This window comes from Sceloporus undulatus, chromosome 1, assembly GCF_019175285.1.
Source record: "Sceloporus undulatus isolate JIND9_A2432 ecotype Alabama chromosome 1, SceUnd_v1.1, whole genome shotgun sequence".
Classification (NCBI taxonomy): domain Eukaryota; kingdom Metazoa; phylum Chordata; class Lepidosauria; order Squamata; family Phrynosomatidae; genus Sceloporus; species Sceloporus undulatus.
In genome coordinates, this window is record NC_056522.1 from 4633094 (window position 1) to 4651721 (window position 18628).

General features: G+C 44.2%; 1 protein-coding gene across 6 annotated transcripts in view; it reads left to right on the forward strand.

The window, feature by feature from the left end:
* NCOA1 (nuclear receptor coactivator 1) overlaps nucleotides 1-18628 on the forward strand; it is a 393895-nt gene that overhangs the window by 301442 nt on the left and 73825 nt on the right. For all 6 annotated transcript variants that reach the window (XM_042463672.1, XM_042463682.1, XM_042463653.1 and 3 more), the window contains 4 exons: nucleotides 6104-6281; nucleotides 11584-11763; nucleotides 13698-13793; nucleotides 14508-14648. In XM_042463672.1, coding sequence (XP_042319606.1) covers nucleotides 6104-6281; nucleotides 11584-11763; nucleotides 13698-13793; nucleotides 14508-14648 — 595 coding nt within the window. The remainder of the gene's footprint in view (nucleotides 1-6103; nucleotides 6282-11583; nucleotides 11764-13697; nucleotides 13794-14507; nucleotides 14649-18628) is intronic.

Sequence of the window (18628 nt, forward strand, 5' to 3'; positions counted from 1 at the left end):
CTCTTAGGACGCATGCATCATTGAAACACCATACCTCCAAAGTGACCCGAAGCAGCTTTATTTTGGCCTGTCTGTATGGGGCCTAAGATAACCTAAATATGGAAGTTTATTGTGATATCCAGACTTGGACTTGTAGTATTTTGCTTCAGACATGCCAGGAACCAAGAACAAACCCTGATTTATGATCCTGGCTTATAAAGGATGCAACCAGCTGGGAGCCTGGGTTCTGAAGTTACAAGAAACATTCAAAGATATTGCTGTATTAGTCTGTAGAATCAGTATGTAGAGAGGTCTTGTAGCACCTTTGAGACTAACTGAAAGAAAGAAGTTGGCAACATGACCTTTCATAGACTTCAGTCTACTTCCTCAGATGCATTTAGTGGAGTGGAAACCAGGAACAGACAAATATATGTCATTGGTATGTGAGATTGGTATGTGTCAATTCAAGCAATCAAGTTGTGATCAGTGTACTCACTTGCACAAGCAGGAGTCAGATATAGTGAGCCCTTGGTATCTGCTGGGGTTTTGTTCCAGGGCCTCCTGTGGACAACAAAATGCTCAAGTCCCATTAAATACAGTGGCATAGTAAAATTGTGTCCCATATATAAAAATGGTAAAATCAAGGTTTGCTTTTTGAAATGTATGTAATTTTAAAATATTTTCAAGCTGTGGTTATAAAAAAATCCATGGATACTGAGGGATGACTGTAGAAGCCAATAGGCTTCCTGTACCAACCAACACATCATTTGTTTATACCTGGAGAATTTGGGCTTACTGAGACTTGGAAATTAGGCTTTTGTCTCTTTGTCCTTTAAGAAAAAGTGGATCCTTTTGCTCCCTGCCCTCCATAGTACTTTTTTCACATATGATGCAAAACTTTGCCTGCCATGGAATAAAAACAAAACCTAATCACTTATATACTACAGCCGATCTTCTACATTTGCGGCTTTGGTGGATTTGATTATTCACAGATTTGATGAATATGTTCTTCTAGGAATCTTTAGGTCCTCCACAATTCTGTGGTCTACTTTCAGCAGACGTTTCAATGGAGAACCTATAGATTCCTAGAGAGAACACTTCTCTAGGCATTTGTAGGTCCTCCAGTGCAATTCTATGCTCAGCTTTCAGCAAATGTTGACCACAGAGCTATGCTGGAGAACCTAGATCATCCTAGAGTTAAAGCAAAATAATAATTCTTTATTTGTGGTTTTTCCATTTTCATGGGGGTCTTGCACCCCTAATCTCAGCAGACATGGATGGCCTACTGTACACTCAAGTGCATTAATCATGACTAGAGATGCAGACAGCCCTGGGTCTTGTTCACACTGCAAATTTGCCTTCTACCTCTCCCAGCATCATTGTTTTTTCTAATGAGTCAAGCCTTCTCATGATGTGACCGTAGTAGGACAGCCCCAATTTTGTTGGCTTTCAGGTAGAGTTCAGGCTTGGCCTGTTCTAGGATCCATTGGTTTGTCTGGAGTCCTTGTCCAACACTAAAGGAGTCTCTTCCAACTCTATTATTCTATCATTCTATGACTTCATGCTGGCTCTTGCATTTTATTCTTCACCAGCTTCAACCTTTCATCTTCTTTCTTCCTCACGCACTCCCTTCCTCTTTTAGAGACTGTGCATTTTGCCTTCTATGGTGCCCAAACATCACCATATTGGCAGTTTCAGAAGGTTGCATTGTTCCTCTTCTGCTTGTTGTTTGTTGTTGTTAACTGCCCTCGAGTCAGCCCCGACTCCAAGGTCCCCTGTCTTCCATTGCTCTACTTTATGTCCTGCAGATTCATGCCTGTGGCCTCCCAAATTTGGCCATCTGGCGTGTGGTCTTTTGCTCTTTCTATTGGCATCTACTTTCCCAACATTTTTGTCTTTTCCAATGAATTGTGCCTTCTCATGATGTGGCCGAAGTATGACAGCTTCAGTTTCACCATCTTGATTTCCACGGAGAGTTCTGGTTTGATCTGTTCAAGGACCCATTTGTTTGTCTCTTTGGCCATCAACAATATCAACAGAACTCCTCTTTAACTCCACATATCAAATGAGTTGGTTTCCCTCTTGTCTGCTTTCCTCACTGTCAAGCAGTCCCATCTGAGCATGGTGAAGGGGAATACTGTGGGTTGGACCATTCTGATGTGGGTGCATGGTTGTAAGTCTTTTCTTTGTTCTTATCTAGTTCTTTCATGGCTGTCCTTTCCATTCCTAGTCTTCTTCTTTCTAGTCCATTCCTTCCTCTTCGATTATGCAGGACAAAGAGGAAAAGAGACCCTGGCAATGGCTGTGAAAATGCCACATTATCCCTAAGGGATCTGCCTTCTGGAAAAGCCTTGTGGCTCATTAACTTGTTATCCTTGCAAGCCATGCTCCCTGCCCTCTTTCAGAGCTCAGCTCCGCATGTACCGGTGTGCTAATTTCCATGGCTCTCCAATTTAGGATGCTCAGGAGAGAGGCAAGGGGCCTTGTTCCTCATTTCCGGAAATGGATTATTCAGTACCAGAGGCCCGCTGGTTAGGCATCACATCGGCTGCTGTGTTAATGGAACTGAGATTGATTTAAAGCTGACACCGTTTCTGAGTTGTCGGCTCCCTGTGTTCCTTTTGCCCGCTGTATATATCCTGCCTGACTTATTCATGGTGCCTTTCCCTTTCCTAAAGGCTTCGCTTTAATGGTGAAGCTGGAAGATGTGCTGAAACAAGCGGAAAAGTTAGCCTGGGAGGGAGCGGGTGCGAGTCTCCATGCAGCTGGGAACCTGCTTAGCTTGGCTTTGCATGCCGCCCCTTTCCACCCGGGGAGCATGTGGTGTAGAAGCCTGTGTTTGCTTAGCAACAAGCAACAGCTGTGACTCAGGGAAATTGCAGGTTGTGGGCCAATTTTGGCCAGAGACAGGGGTACAGCCCTCAGTTTTCACTTGAAATTGCTTCTTCTTTCCAGCAGTTAATGTAACAGGGTGGAGAAAACACGACTCCAGTGGAAAATAAAAGAGTGTGACGCTAAATAAATTGAGTTTAGGTGCTTAGCGCTTGCACAGGAAAGGGGCACTCATGCTGCCAGAGACACACATGTTGGTGGCCATGCCTAGGAATATGTCCTCCCAAATTATGAAGAGACAAACCTTTGTTCCCTTTCTGTGATCTCAAACAGTATTTAGGAGGCCAAACGGGCCCTCCTTGTTCTCCTTCCATCTAGGCTAAATCCTTTTTATTCAGACAGGCTTTCAAACAGAAACATTTTAATTGAGCGGACATAAGAGGTTTTATCTTTTTAAATGGCATTGTATCCTTTTAATGTGTGATGTATTTTAATATTGTAATAGTTTGGTCTCTTCCAACTCTATGATTCTATTTTGACAGTCACTACTTACATGTTTTTAATTATACTTTATTATTCTTTTTAAATTGTCCTCTTTGAGTCCCAATTTGCAGGGAAACTGGGATATAAATAAATGTAATATAATATAGAATCATAGAATCATAGAGTTGGAAGAGACCGCAAGGGCCATATAGCCCAACCCCAATCTGCCATGCAGGAACTCTCAATCAAAGCATCCCCAACAGATGGCCATCCAGCCTCTGTTTAAAGACCTCCAAGGAAGGAGACTCCACTACACTCCGAGGAAGGAGCGTGTTCCACTGTTGAACAGCCCTTACTGTCAGGAAGTTCCTCCTAATGTTGAGGTAGAATCTCTTTTCCTGTAGCTTACATCCATTGTTCATTGTCCTGTTCTTTGGAGTAGCAGAAAACAAGCTTGCTCCCTCTTCAATATGACAACTTTTCAAATATTTAAGCAGGGCTAGCATATATAATACATATTATCATATATATCATATATATTATCTAATATAATATAATATAATAATATTTAAACTTAGAACCATAACCAAGAGAAATATCTGCAACCATTTTGGAAAAGGTACAACAATCAGAAATCCAGCATACCTCTCGCTTGGAATTTGTTTCCATTCCTCTACTTCCTCTGTGATTCCCCCTTGTTTCAGACCTTTCGTCTAAATCTAGAGGCAATCGCTGTTTGGCTTTTTCTTCTCTAGCACCAAAATATTTTGGGACTGCTCCATTTAGATCTTTCAGCCTTTAATGCTTGAGCAGGGCGGCTCCCCTGCCCTAGACCTCTCTTGAACGTGAACTGAACTTGTAGGAGAGAAGTCAAAGTCTGTATTTCAAATCCAAAATCTGCACAGTCCCTGCTGAACATGTAGAGTTGTGGTTCACAGATTGTGCATTTCTTCTTGTCCCACAGGACTATCGCCAATCCCATGCACATAGTGGCTCTTAGAGCACTGGCCCTCATAACACTGGGACATGCTCAGTATTGTAATAAAATAGGCCACTCAAGTGTACCATGTACTCACCCTGGGCAGCACAAAACCACAGTGGTGGAAAGAAGTTAAGACAGAAGGGATTACCTGGTCAAGAGCCAGAGGATTCATGGGATGGGAAGAACATCCCAGCAGCGTCCATACGATATAGCTCTTATAAACCAGGGCTTTTTACCAGTGCTGCTCTAAAGTGGTGGCCCATTGAACAGTGCTGGCAGGCCACAACAAGTTTCCAGGAAAGAAAGAAACAGTTGTAGTCATTGGACCCAAATATGGTACAGGTCCCTGTCAGTCCTTGGAATCAGATTTCTTAAGATGCACTGCTATAGGCTTCTCAGTCCTAAAGCATTTGCTTAAGAACACAGGTTGTAGCACAGTTTTTCTCTTCCAGATGTTTTTGGACTTTAGCTTCCAAAAATCTTAACCCTTGGTCATGCTGACTGGAGTGTCTAAGAGCTAAAGTCCCAAACTTCTGGTGGAGGATAACTAAGAACCATTACTATAGAGGTAGTAGTATTAATGGACCGGCTATAGAGTCAGCGTGGCATACTGGCTTGAGTGTTGGACTACAACTCTGGAGACCTGGTTCGATTCCCCACTATTTGACCCACTTAGTGACCTACTGGGTGACCTTGCGCATGTCACATGCTCTCAGCCTCAGAAGAAGACAATGACAAACCTCCTCTGGACAAATCATACCAAGAAAACCCCATGATAGGTTTGCCTTAGGGTAGCTATAAGTCAGAAATGACTTGAAGGTACACAAGACAAACAAATAGAGTTAGATGTTGCTGCTTATACAGTATTCTGAATCACCGTGATACTGTCTTCCTCATGCACCATTTTGTTACAGAATCCACACCAAACTAGACCTACGAGGTAGGCATTCTGCAGCGCTGTCCCTGAGGAGCAGACCAGAAAGCAATAAAACCAGAAAAGCCAAAAAATCACCATGAACAAAACAAAGAAAGTTGTTTTGTCTCTTCTTGTCCTCTGTAAGGTGAAGCAGACATAATGCACTAATTTCTATACAAAGTGTTGAGAAAAGAAGACCCAAGACCAGGAATTTCAGTGACTGAATGCTTACATAATCCTGAAAGTCTTCCTGTTACTTAGTTTTTAGAACTCATTTTGGGGGATAAATATCCCCCAAACATGCACCTAAATACCCTGAACACATCAGATCCCACTTGATCTTAAAAGCTAAACAGGGTAATCCCTGGTTAGTACTTGGATGGGAGATTGCCAACAAATACCAGGTGCTGTAGGCTATATTTTAGAGGATGGAAGTGGCAAAAACCACCTCTTGGGTATTCCTTATTCTTGCATATTCCTTATTCAGCTCTTGAGTATTCCTTATGCCTAAGAAAACCCTACAAAATTCATGGGGCTGTTGTAAGTCGACAGATGACTTGAAGGCACAAACATACACACAAGTATATGAGCACTTTGCCTTACATTCTGAAAGAAAATGTTCCATAATCCATTATTTTCAGTTTTTGCAGACATCTCTAAAGTCAACTGTGTTTTTATCAATATGCTGAGTAGCTGGTGATATCACCTTGTCATCCTTTTCTGAGGATTTGACATTATGATCACCACACAGGGCCTTAGCATCACCTTCAAGCCCTCTTGTCTTTTCTTCTATGTCTAAGCAATCTCTCAACTTGGGATGTTTCCCCATCTGGTGAGGGGCACAAGCTAAGACCCACGCCCCTAAAAAAATTGTCTGGATTATGCTTACTGTTTGGCTTTGGGTCCGGCAGGCACTCGATGGCTTCTTCTTTGTTGTGAATCGTGAAGGACGGATCGTGTTTGTGTCAGAGAATGTGACCAGCTACTTGGGCTACAACCAGGAGGAACTCATGAATACCAGCGTCTACAGCATCTTGCATGTGGGAGACCATGCTGAGTTTGTCAAGAATCTCCTCCCCAAATCACTCGGTGAGTACTTAGACTTGCCATGTACATCCTTTCCCCATCCTGTCTCAAAGGTGAGACAGATTCAGCACAACAGTTTCATCTGGTTAGGTCGATGGAAACTCAGGTCATGACAGTGAAGTAACTTTCCTAAGTATTCTATGTGCTAATTATGCCTTGGGAATTGTTAATTAATGGAGCAAGAAAAAGCAACAGATAACTCCCCATGGCATTCTGAACCATGGCCATGATTTAAGACAGCTTGCAAACTGTGACTTATTAAATTGAGCTGAAGTCTTGAGTCCAAATTTGTCTGAGCACCATCCTATTTCATTTTAAAAAGGGACAAAATCTATTTCTCTCTATTTTCTTTTTTTCTAGCAAAAGTACACTGATTGAAACTTAAGCTAAAAAGTACAATTAGAAGTATTCACAACTGAAAGACTAGTATGCTCCTATAAGAGCAACTGAAACACTCAAGGAGAAAGTGAGGAGGAATAAGGGGGAAACACTTCTGTTTGTAAAGAAATACTTTGAAAGTTACTGCTTATTTATTTGAGAGGGGGAAATGGCTGAGGGGCCATTTATTTGAGAGGGCCATAACTGCCTAGATTGCGAGGAGAGCAAGGGCCTTCTTTTCTTTTTAGCATCAACTCCTTTGGCCATTCCGTATATGTTTCCTGGTCTTTTACTTCCTTCCAGTTCTTTCAAGCTGCTCAGCAACTGCAGGAGTTGAATAGGTACAAGCTGCACCCGAGAGCCCAAGCGGATGGTTGTGGGGATTAGGAGACGACTCTGTTTTGCAGTCAGAATCCAATTTAATCTTACCGATGACTCGCTCGGTGCCATTCCAAATGTGTGTCGCTTAATCTGCATTTAAGCTCATTTTTTGAATAATATGCTTACTCAAGAGCATCATAATGTAATTCCCAGTAAGAACCTTTGCTACTCAACCAGAAACTCCAACAGATGTAAAAGCTTTCCTTTTGCTGTTGTGGAGCCTGAGAGGCTGCAGGCATGAGTCACTTGCTGAGCACAAACCTAACCAGTGGGCTCAACCTGTGACTACAAGCTCAATGGATGCTCTTTGGTCAGCTCCTTCCTATCGTGGTGGGATGAGCGCACGGCTAGCATCAATCAAGGGGATTGTTGCTGCTCACGGATCAATGTTTCACTCAAGGAAGGTCAGCTCTGCAGCCCGCAATGTTGCCTGTGTTTAATTGACTCAGCGATAAGGCTCTTCTTTCTTAACACGCCTCTCTCTATCAAAGTTATGGCCTGTTAGCTAAAGCCTGATTAGCTGACAAGCCACTGACCCAGGAAACTCTCATTGGTGTTCTGGCTTCCTCTTGGCAGGGCAGGAGCCTGCTGGAGGCTGCACAGGTAGAAATGACTATAATCTGGAGAAAAAGGAAAAACCAAGCATTTTATGTAAAACAGGTTGGTGGAAACTTGCAGTAATTTGGGGTGGGGAGAGAGAACAGGCAGATGGAAGGAGACTGATATGTTGTTCCTCACCTCCAAGGACAAAGCCACCTGGCACTCTCTATATGTTTTAGACTGCAACCTTCATCAACTACAAGCAGCGTGGGCTCACTGGTCCAAAACATATGGAGCAGTAGAAGCTATGTGTTCATGATGTCAGTTGGAGGCACTGAATCTGCTTTGGGTTTTGGCCTAAATTTTAAAGGAGCTACCATGTGTTGATCACTATTCCTGAAATAGGTTCGGTGTCTCAGATAGCGACTGAATCCCAGAAAGGGCTCACCATCCCACTGACTTTGCAGCCACTGGCCTCTGTTGATCTGGAGGATTGCCTGTTTTACTCTCACTGCTCTGCCATTCTCTTGGGGACTGTGTTGGGAAGGTGAAAAGTGAGGGTGGAGGTAGAAATGACAAACCTCCACCTTCTCAAGAGTCCTTCAGACCCATGCAGGGTGTTGAATTGATGCATCCATGGATGGACAGATGGATACGAACATACACATGCCGGTGTGAACACAAATATAATAATGTGCTCACATGCACACATCAAAACCCCACACATATACTGGGAGTTATGCATGGGCCAAGTGCCCTTATGCTCATAGTTTGTAAGGCAGGAGTGGAATCTGTGCCTTGTATGTGTCCCATTGCCCTCCCAGCAGGCCACACAGACAGGTCTCAACCAGCACAGAAATGCTGCGATGCCACTTCAGATTCTGCCCCAATTGGCTTGTGGGGGACAAATGGACCCCAACTGCCATGTTCTAGTAGAAGTTCAAACATTTTAAAATGTTTACCTAGTTTTAGTGGAAGTTGACACATTTTAAAATTTTGCCCAGGTTGGGTTTCTTGGAGATTTCATTTGGGGATGCAAAATTAGGGTTAGAGGCTGACGTTTTACCCACCCCCTGTTGTTTGGAGTACTATGCTTAGGAAAGGGCTAGGGAAGGGAGACATCTATGAGCAGCAGAATCTAGACTTCATAGAATGGCAGCGTTGAATGTGGAGGAATGAAGTGAAGCAGATTAGCCAAGAGCAGTGGAGGCATGGGGAATGGTAGACAGGTACGGTGGGGAGGCACCTGCTTGGATAAGCCTGCTTGGATGAGATAGCTAGGAAGTCCCACAGCCATGGATCAGAAGCCATAGAAATGATGACAAGAGCAAAGCTTCCCCTTGAAGAGTCAGACTACAGTCATTCTACTTGTTGCATTTATTTTCTGGGTATTGGCCAGTCTCAGAGAGGATTGCTGTAAGCCAGCCAGTTTGGATGCTGCAGCAGTGTCTTCTTTGCCAACGCAACGAGCTGCTGGGCAGCCATTGCGGAGTTAGAGTTCCAGATCTCCTGGCAACAATTGCAACATGTCTGGTTGGTTGTTCTCTTGTTGTACAGAATGTGTGGAAGAGTCTGCCAAAGCACCTTTTGATACACCTCCCCTGTAGGATCTGTCTTCTTATGGTCCAGAAGTTGCTTAAGGACATAATTTCATGGCCCCAGGCCTTTGATAGCACATCCTGCAAAAAAAGATCTAAGCCAAGTGTGGAAATCTTGTAGCTCTCCAGGTATTGTTGAGCTGCAGCTCACAGCATTCTTCTCCATTGGCCATCCTGGCTGGGACTGCTGGGACTTTAGCAATTTCTGTAGGGTCACACTATCCCCAGTCCAGTCTAAGGAGTCACATTTGCCCTGGTGGCACAGTGGTTAAATGCCTGTACTGCGGCCACTTACTCACAGACCACAAGGTTGTGAGTTCAGCCCTAGCCAGGGGCTCAGGGTCAATTCAACCCTGCATCCTTCCAAGGTTACTAAAAAGAGTACCAGCTTGTTGGGGTCAATTAGCTTACACATTGTAAACTGCTTAGGGAGTGCTTAAATGCACTGATAAGCGGTATAGAAATGTACTTGGTATTGCAATTGCTGTTGCTACATGCCACCCTTTTACAAATGCTGCCATTTACAAAATCAGTTCAGTCCTCTCCAGCCAGCATGCGCCACTGAGCGTACCCCACCTTCACAATGATTTCAGCATGGCTTGTATCAAATTAGCTCCATTCAATATGAAATCGACTTAAGCTAATTCAATATAAGTCTGGTTTAAATCAATATTTCACTTAATCAGGTCTTAAACTGATTTTAGCTTACTGCAGTGCACACTTGTGTGGTGATGAAGTTTAATGTTTTGTGAAATGTCATTGTAGAGTTTAAGCACACGTAACGCCAGCCAATTTCTTGCAGAGAATTGTAAAATCCAGGGTTCTCTCAGTTTCTAAAAACTGGACAGTATTTCTGTCAAATGGCATTTGGGAAAGGGATGCAAAGAACATTCTTTGCTCCTACTGAACATGGATTTTTTTTAGAAGTGAGAGTATATGTGTTGTCAAGGGAACTACTGTACTTAATTCAGATGTGATTATCTGAGGATGGAAGGGACTTGTGGAAGGGCCCTGACTCTGTGATAGAACACCTCTATTTCATGTAGTTCTGGGATTCTGTCCCTAGCACCTCCACTTGTAAAATGCCTGTGCTGTGGGAAAAACAAAGAATTCATGTGTGGTGTCTGTTAGCATAAGGTTTGCAAATTAGGTTTTTATTAAGGATCCAGAATGATTCCAGAGACGCAACTGACTTACAGTGACCCTGAAGTTTCTTTGACAAGATTTACTCAGACCAAGTTTGCCATTCCCTTCCTCTCGGGCTAAGAGAGTGTGACTTTTGCCTGCAGTGACCCAGTGGGTTTCCATGGTATGGTAGGCATTTGAACCCTATTATCCTGGAATCCTACTCCCAACACTGAAATTGCTAAACAACACCAACGCTTAAGGTTTATTCAGAGGAGGCTTGCCATTGCCTTCCTCTGAGAAAGTGTCATTTTTGCTCAAGGTCCTAGTGGGTTTCCATAACTGAGTGGAAATGCAAACCCTGGTCCCTGGGAATCCTCTCTCAACACTCCTCCCCCACCAGAGATCAGTGGCTCCTTTCTGCACATGTGATTGTGGCGCAGACGTTAAAATCTCCCTGTGTATATGTATGTGTATGTTTTAATGTCACAGAGAGGAAGTGTCAGGCCTGTTCTCTGCTGTCCTACTGTTGACAGTAGGAGCAGTTTGACAGTGGAACCAATTGCATAGAGAAGTGGTGGGGCCTCCTTCTCAGGACATCTTCAAAAAGAGGCCAAACAGCTACCTGTTAAGGATGCTCTAGCTCAGTGGTTCCCAGTCTTGGTCCTTCATGTGTTTTGGACTTCAACTCCCAGAAGCCCTAGCCAGCTGGATCAACAGTCAGGAATTCTGGGAGCTGAAGTCCAAAACATCTGGTGGACCAGAGTTTGGGAACCACTACTCTAGCTGGAGATCCTGCACTGAGCAGGGGGTTGGATTCCATGGCCCATGAGGCCCCTTCCAACTATGTGATTCTGTTATTCTTGTACCATAAGGTTCATGTGTGGTAATCATGAGAATGTAATTATGACTATTGATCATAACAGTGTTCAGGGTACAAGGAAGAAGCTGTTGCTCAGTCGCTTGTGCATTTACCATACATAATGTCACAGCTTCAATCCCTGCATCTTGGGCAACCCTGTAGGGGAAAGACTTCCACCTGTGACCTTGTGCTGGACTAAATAATGGTGTAGCGATAAATTAGCCAGGGCTTTAACTGGGTTTGTCAGCCCCATATGTTTGTAATTATAAGGCCTTTTGTTTGACCATTTTGAGGAGAAAGGTAATCATCATTCTCAGTATTTCTACCAACACCCTGGACTGGTTTTTGGCAGAGTCCCTGAATTCTGATTTTCATGATTTTTCATGTGGGTGCCTTGCTCTCCTTCTCTCTGCCCCTGTAGTAAATGGCGTCCCTTGGCCTCAAGAATCCACCAGACGCAATAGCCATACCTTCAACTGCAGGATGCTGACCCGTCCCCCAGATGAGCCAGCCACAGAGAACCAGGAGGCCCGCCAGCGCTACGAGGTCATGCAGTGCTTCACTGTGTCCCAGCCGAAACTGATCAAGGAGGAAGGAGAAGGTAAAGTCAGAGCGTAGCTTGTTTGGAGAGGGAGGTTGTGCTTGCTCGTGCTGCGTTGCATTTCTGGGGGTGGGGGGAGTGACAGACTGTCCTCAGCTGTCCTCTTGCAGGAATTTTCCTTGCAAAGGGACTGCAGCTACAGAACGGCTTGACACCTCTTTGCAATATTTCCTGCTCACTTTGGAGTATGGCAGGTGAGGCCTGCCACTCGGCATAAACCCAGCAAACTCACCCTGCAGGAAGTGTCCTGTGTGACCCTTGGAAATTTCCTGTGTCCTGTGCGACCCTTGGAAATTTTGCACACTTTGCTTGTATGAATCCATCTGATCTGCTGGAGGAAGGAAAGGGGAGGGAGACAGGTGTGTTCTTTGCAAAAGGACCATGAGGTCCTTCACAGTTCTGAACTAACTGTCTCTTAGATAGTCTGCATTCACAAGGAACCTATTGTCACATCCATTTTTGACCGGTATCCTGTTAGTGACGTACACAGGTGTAAGTTACACTACATATATGAACTGGGTTTTTTTAACTGTGTGCAGCGGTCATACCCAGCCAATTGCAGCATGTGGGACTGTTGCACATGTACTATTGTGCATTGGGAGCACATTTAAGTATACAGGTTTGTGTGATAAAGTGCATTGCCTCTGCACATTATACACTGCAGTCGCACAATGAGTTATCAAGTCATGTACATTGACTGTTGGTTTACATATGTTGTGCTACATTGATATTCAATATGGGGGTTGTGTATCATTACTTCACTGGCAGGTGTTTATGTTATGCTGAAGCAATATAGGATTTAAGCCTTTGTGTGGGAAGGACAGCTAGTATGTTAGTATTTTCCCCCTCATCGCTTACAAGACCTGTTTGGGTTTGTATAAACACAAAGTCTTTTGAATCTTAGTGAAAAAGCAGGGTGTTTCCAGCAGTCCAACTGAGGTTCAGGCTTGTGTTCAAATCCCATTAGGACAAAAATCCAAATGGCTGGCTGAGAGCCCCACCTTGTTTCTGTTGGATTGTCTGCCCTGAATTTCACAACTTTTAATTTGCCATTGACCCCAGGAGGAGCTCTTGATAAAGATCCTAGCTTGTTGTAGGTAGATACCTGTGTGGGTGCTATAAGCATGTGCCTAGAGGACCTCGATTCAGGATTGGGACCTTGATCAATCTCTTCCCTCTGACTCAGACATATAATGCTAGAGAGTCTTTACAGGAAAACACTTTGGGCTCATTTCTCCATAGAGGCCATTTCGTTCCAGTGCATTAGCCGAATTAATCCATTGCAGCTTATGCACTGGAAGAAATAAATTACAGCGAGGTTTATAGCACATCCTTCACCCAGAACTGATAGCTGTTGGCTCTCACTACTGTCTTTTATTTTACAAAGCTGCCAGATCCAAAGGGCCTTACAATTAATTCTCCAAAACAGCATGGAACACATATACAGATACGCACAGATACACAAAACATGCCATTCCTTCCTCAAGCAGCTACATTTCTCGGTTGCTGCATTTGCCCCTATTTTTTGCCTGGAACATATCCCGGGAACAGTTCATGCCACTCACACTGGGTGGGTCTAGAGACCAGACAAAAACAACTTTGAGAGGGCATGCTTTGCCCACTTCTGGTTTAATTCTTCAACTTTCCAGGATGTTTATAAGGAAAAGTGAATTCCACATTTTAAAAAATGAACTGTAGTTTTCAATTAAGATGCACTCTGTGGGAGATATTTTTTAATGAGGTGTGTGTGTTCTGATGCAAATGGGAGGCAAGAAAGGAAGAGCTTTGTCTTTGGAGGGAACACTGACAAGACAAGGGAAAATGTCTTCATCCAGGTGTGGCTCAGGTCTGTAACCAGTTTTATCCAGGTCACTAGCAGTCCCAGTACCTCTTCATTCTCACCTTCATTGGGCCTCTTTTTCTGTTCCTAACAGATTTGCAGTCCTGTCTGATATGCATCGCACGGAGATTACCTCGATCTACAGCCCCCACCACATCAGAATCGTTCATGACCAAGCAAGACACCACAGGTACCAGAAGGATAACTAGACAACTAGGAACCTGGAGAAGTGTGCCATCTATCAGCTATGGCAGGGTGCTTTGGCAGGGCAGCCATCCATCCTGGCCTGGAGGTGCTTTATTTGGGAGCAGCTCATTCATGTCCAAGGAGCCACAGCATGGGATGGATGGATGCAAGCTTAGCAAATCGTATTCATTTAGGCTTTGGCATTGAGGCTCTTCACCTGTGGCTGTAGACTGAGGAATTAATTGAAAAGACTTTGCAAAAGAAGAGGTTTTAGAGCTGAGGGTTTGAAAAGAAAGAGAGAAATGCTCTGGGTGTGAATTATGGCCAAAAAGGATAGTTAAGAGGAGTGGAAAGAGCTGTATAGTTGACCACAGGATACATTTAGTAGGAGCAACAGTATAATATAAATTAACTAAGCAGCAGTTATGGACAAGGCTGTTTTGGGATATTAATTTACACATTCAGTCATACAGTCTGATTTGCTTTATCTATTAGTGGATTTTTACACCAAGATCTTTTCCATCATTTAAAGCAAGCATTCAGAGAGATGCAGTTTTTTAAAAAAAAATAGCAGTTCAGGAATAATCAGAATGAAGAATGGAATAATGAAGGTTTAGGGTATGTCTGTAGAGAGCAAAGAGCTATGGAAATGAATTCCTTCACTGTTCTGCCTTTGAGTTGCCAGTTACATGCTCTGCCTCCATTCCTCTCTGTTCAGGTAAAATAATCTCCATCGACACCAGTTCACTGAGAGCGGCAGGCCGAACCGGCTGGGAGGATCTAGTGAGGAAATGCATCTATGCTTTCTTCCAGCCTCAGGGCAGGGAGCCATCTTACGCCAAGCAGCTATTTCAGGAAGGTAAAAGGCTTCTCTCTTTTGCACGCACTCCATTGTTGCTGGATAAGTGCTTTCCGGACTCGAAATACAAAAACCAGTGAAGGAGGTAAACAGCGCTGCCAAAGGAAGTGGCTGAAACATCTGAGTAATGCTAGTGACCCCACTGGCTGGCAGGGTGAGTTTGCCTGCGTAGTCAATAGGATGCCAGCAAGTGGGCCATGATCTCCCTGGTCTTCCATGGCAACCTGGCCCAGGAGGATCTTGCCTGCCAGCTTGGGGCCAGTGTGCCAAGCCATAGAGCTTCTTGCATCCCTTTCAGGAAGTAAGAATGAAAGTAGACAAGCCAAAGTTATTCGTGACTTGCTTGTCCCTTTGGTTCTAAAGGGCGGGGGGCAGATATGTTTTAATTAATTAATTAATTAATGTTCTGTCTTTCTCTCAGCATGGAATTCAAAGATATTTACAGTATAAGTGTTTTTCATCCCAGTATTATTGAGTTACTGAATATACTCATGTTTAAGTCTAGAAAGTTAGGTCAAAGAATTGACTGGGGAAAAAACTGAGTTGACTTATCCACGGATCAGTTTAAGTATTGTATCCTAACTCTTATTTAAAAGAGGGAACCATCCCCTGGTGAAAGACAAGAGTGTAATCTGTCCTAGAAGGACCAATCCCCTTTACTCTCTCATTCATCCAGTCTTAAGAGTGAGCACAAAGAACTATATCTGCTGGAATTTTGTACGTTTTTGACATCGTTTTGATTTGCTTGATTCATTAGATCCTTTGTTATATGCCCCTAAGTTTTACCCTTGACATAATCATGAGTCGTATTAAAAGCCATAATTTCATCCTCCAAATTTGTCCTCGACTTATCCATGAGGTCAACTTTTAGTCGAATATATACGGTACAGTCCGTCCTTGCCTTACGCAGGGGATCCATTCCGGATCTCGCCGCGTAAGGTGAATTCCGCCTATGCTCGAGCCCCATTGGAAACAATGGGGCTTGTGCGCAGCGGTGCGGGAGCGCGCGGGCACAACGGGTGCGCGCACCCATTCAATTGAATGGGACGCACCGCCCCTTCCGCCCCGCGGCTTGAGCACATATGCTCAAGGCCGCGTATGGCGCGGGCGCGCTGTACTAACAATATGAACATAAGTTACAAAAATAAATAAAATACGTACAAAAATATTAATAATAAAAATAATAATAAATAAAATCTTTATTTATATCCCGCCCTTCCAAAAAGATCAGGGCGGCTTACAAAATGCGACAAGTGCAAACAGATACAGGTTAAAAACATATGACATCAACAATACACAGTCTAAAAACAATAAAAAAGCCCCGTTAGCCCATCCTCATGGCCACAGAAGAGGAGGGAGGCCCACAGGATATTTAGTCGGGGAATGCCTGCTTGAATAGGAAGGTTTTGAGGTCCTTCCTAAATTGGGCCAGGGTGGTAGATGAGCGGAGCTCCGTGGGCAGCGTATTCCAAAGGGCTGGGGCAGCTGTGGAGAAGGCCCTTCTAGAGGTAGAAGCTAACCTAGCCCCAGGCACCTTCAGCAGTTGCTGCCCAGATGTTCTGAGGGTGCGAGGCGGATTGTACGGGGAGAGGCGGTCCTTTAGGAATCCTGGGCCCAAGCCATTTAGGGCTTTATAGGTGATAACCAACACCTTATATTGAGCTCGGAAGCGAATGGGCAGCCAGTGGAGATCTTTAAGCACAGGTGTTATGTGGCTGGTCCTGGATACGCCAGTGACCAGCCGGGCTGCCATATTCTGTACCATTTGAAGCTTCCGAGTTTGGTATAAGGGTTGCCCCATGTAGAGTACATTGCAGAAGTCCAATCTCGAAGTTACCAGAGCATGTACAACAGTTTCTAGGTCCCTCCGGTCCAGGTATGGGCGCAGCTGGCGAATCAGCCGAAGCTAGTAACAAGTGCTCTTGACCGTCGCATTCACCTGAGCAGTCAGGTGGAGCGACGAGTCAAGAAGCACCCCCAGACTGCGCACGGAGTCCTTCACAGGGAGCGTGACCCCGTTCAGGACAGGTGGAACCACCGCCATTCCTGGACCGGGGGAACCTATCACTAGTACCTCCGTTTTCTCTGGATTCAATTTGAGTCGGTTTTCCCTCATCCAGCCCATTACTGACTCCAGACAGGCCACGAGAGGAGAGACACCATCCCCAGTCACTGCATCAGTCGGAGACATAGAGAAAATGATTTGGGTGTCATCAGCGTACTGATAACCCCGCGCCCCATGTCTCCGGATGATCTCTCCCAGCGGTTTCATGTAAATGTTAAATAGCATGGGAGACAGAATGGCTCCTTGAGGGACCCCAGTTTTAAGGGCCCGCTCGCTGGAGCACACGTCTCCCAGCTGCACCATCTGGGACCTCCCAGAGAGGTAGGAACGGAACCACTGGAGCGCAGTGCCCCCGATTCCCACCTCAGCCAGGCGCCCCAGAAGGATACCATGGTCTATGGTATCGAAAGCCGCTGAGATGTCCAAGAGCACCAACAGGGACACGCTTCCCCTGTCGATGCTCAGACGGAGATCATCGACCAAGGCGACCATGGCCGTCTCAACCCCGTGACCCGCCCGGAAGCCAGTTTGAAATGGGTCCAGATAATCCGTTTCATCCAAGACCGTCTGAAGCTGGATCGCAACCGATTGTATGATACATGTACACTATATAATACAGAGGTTTAAAAAAGTGTTAAACAATCATTCTGATAGGAAAGTTAACTTAAAATGATTTAAAAATGTATTCACCACAAACACAGTACTCCCATTGAACATCCTTCTGCCCCAGCTGTGTTCCAGAGTCTCTAAAGATGGCAACATTTCTTCAGAGGGCTAGTAGGGCTTACGCCAGGGAGATCTGGGTTCAGATTGTCCATTCAAGCATGAAACTCATTTTAGTGACCCTCAACCAACCATATGCAATATCTCAACCTGACTTTGTGGATAACATGGGGGGCAAAGGGATCATGTACACTACAGTGCTTCCTCGGGTTACGAAATTAATTCGTTCCGCGGCCGCTTTCGTAACCCGAAAAGCCTTCGTAAGCCGAAATGCCATAGGCGCTAATGGGGAAAAGCCGCGATTCCGTGTGAAATAGCGCTGAAAAGCACCAAAAATTTTTTCGTAACCCGAAAAAACATTCGTAACCCGGAACAATTATTTCCTATGGGATTTTTTCGTATCCCGGAAATTTCGTAACCTGGGTATTTCGTATCCCGAGGTACCACTGTACTTTGAATTCCCTTTAGAAAGGATAGGATAAGGGTGTAATGAATAATGTGCATACTTAGTATATATACAGTGTTTGTTCAAAGTGCCTCACATACACACCAAAGAATGTATCCACAGATAATTCTCTATGTATGCAGGAAGACTCCAGACAGTGAACAAGAAGACTACTTTAGATCTCATGGCCAGTCAACAAGCTTATCCTGCATAAATTGTCTCCACTCCTTAAGGATGATTTCACTGGGGCAGAGTTCCAATAGCCTTCCATTTTGTTTGGAGTGAAAAAGTTGGATATATATTTAACAAAACGAGTACAAGTTTACATATCTTGGTAATTCGTTGCAACATTTCTGTAAAGTCGATCAGCATAGCTACAGCTCCACTTTGCTGAGACTTTATTTAGAAACTTCATTTTTTTACAATTTTTAAAACATTTATTATTTCTTTTATTTTATTATGTATTTGATTTGAAAGGCAGCATACAACCTTTTAAAAATGCAATAACTGAAAAGCTCTTAGTTCAAAAGAAAACTCTTTAGTCATATGTCTGGTGTAACTGTGTTTTAACGTATACAGTGGTACCCCGGGATACGAAAGCACCGCGTTACGAAATTTCCGGGATACGAAAAAATTCCATAGGAAAAAACTGTTCCGGGTTACGTTGTTTTTTTCGGCTTACGAAAAAAATTTTTGGTGCTTTTTGGCGCTTTTTCGCACGAAATCGCGGCTTCCAGCGCTAGCGCC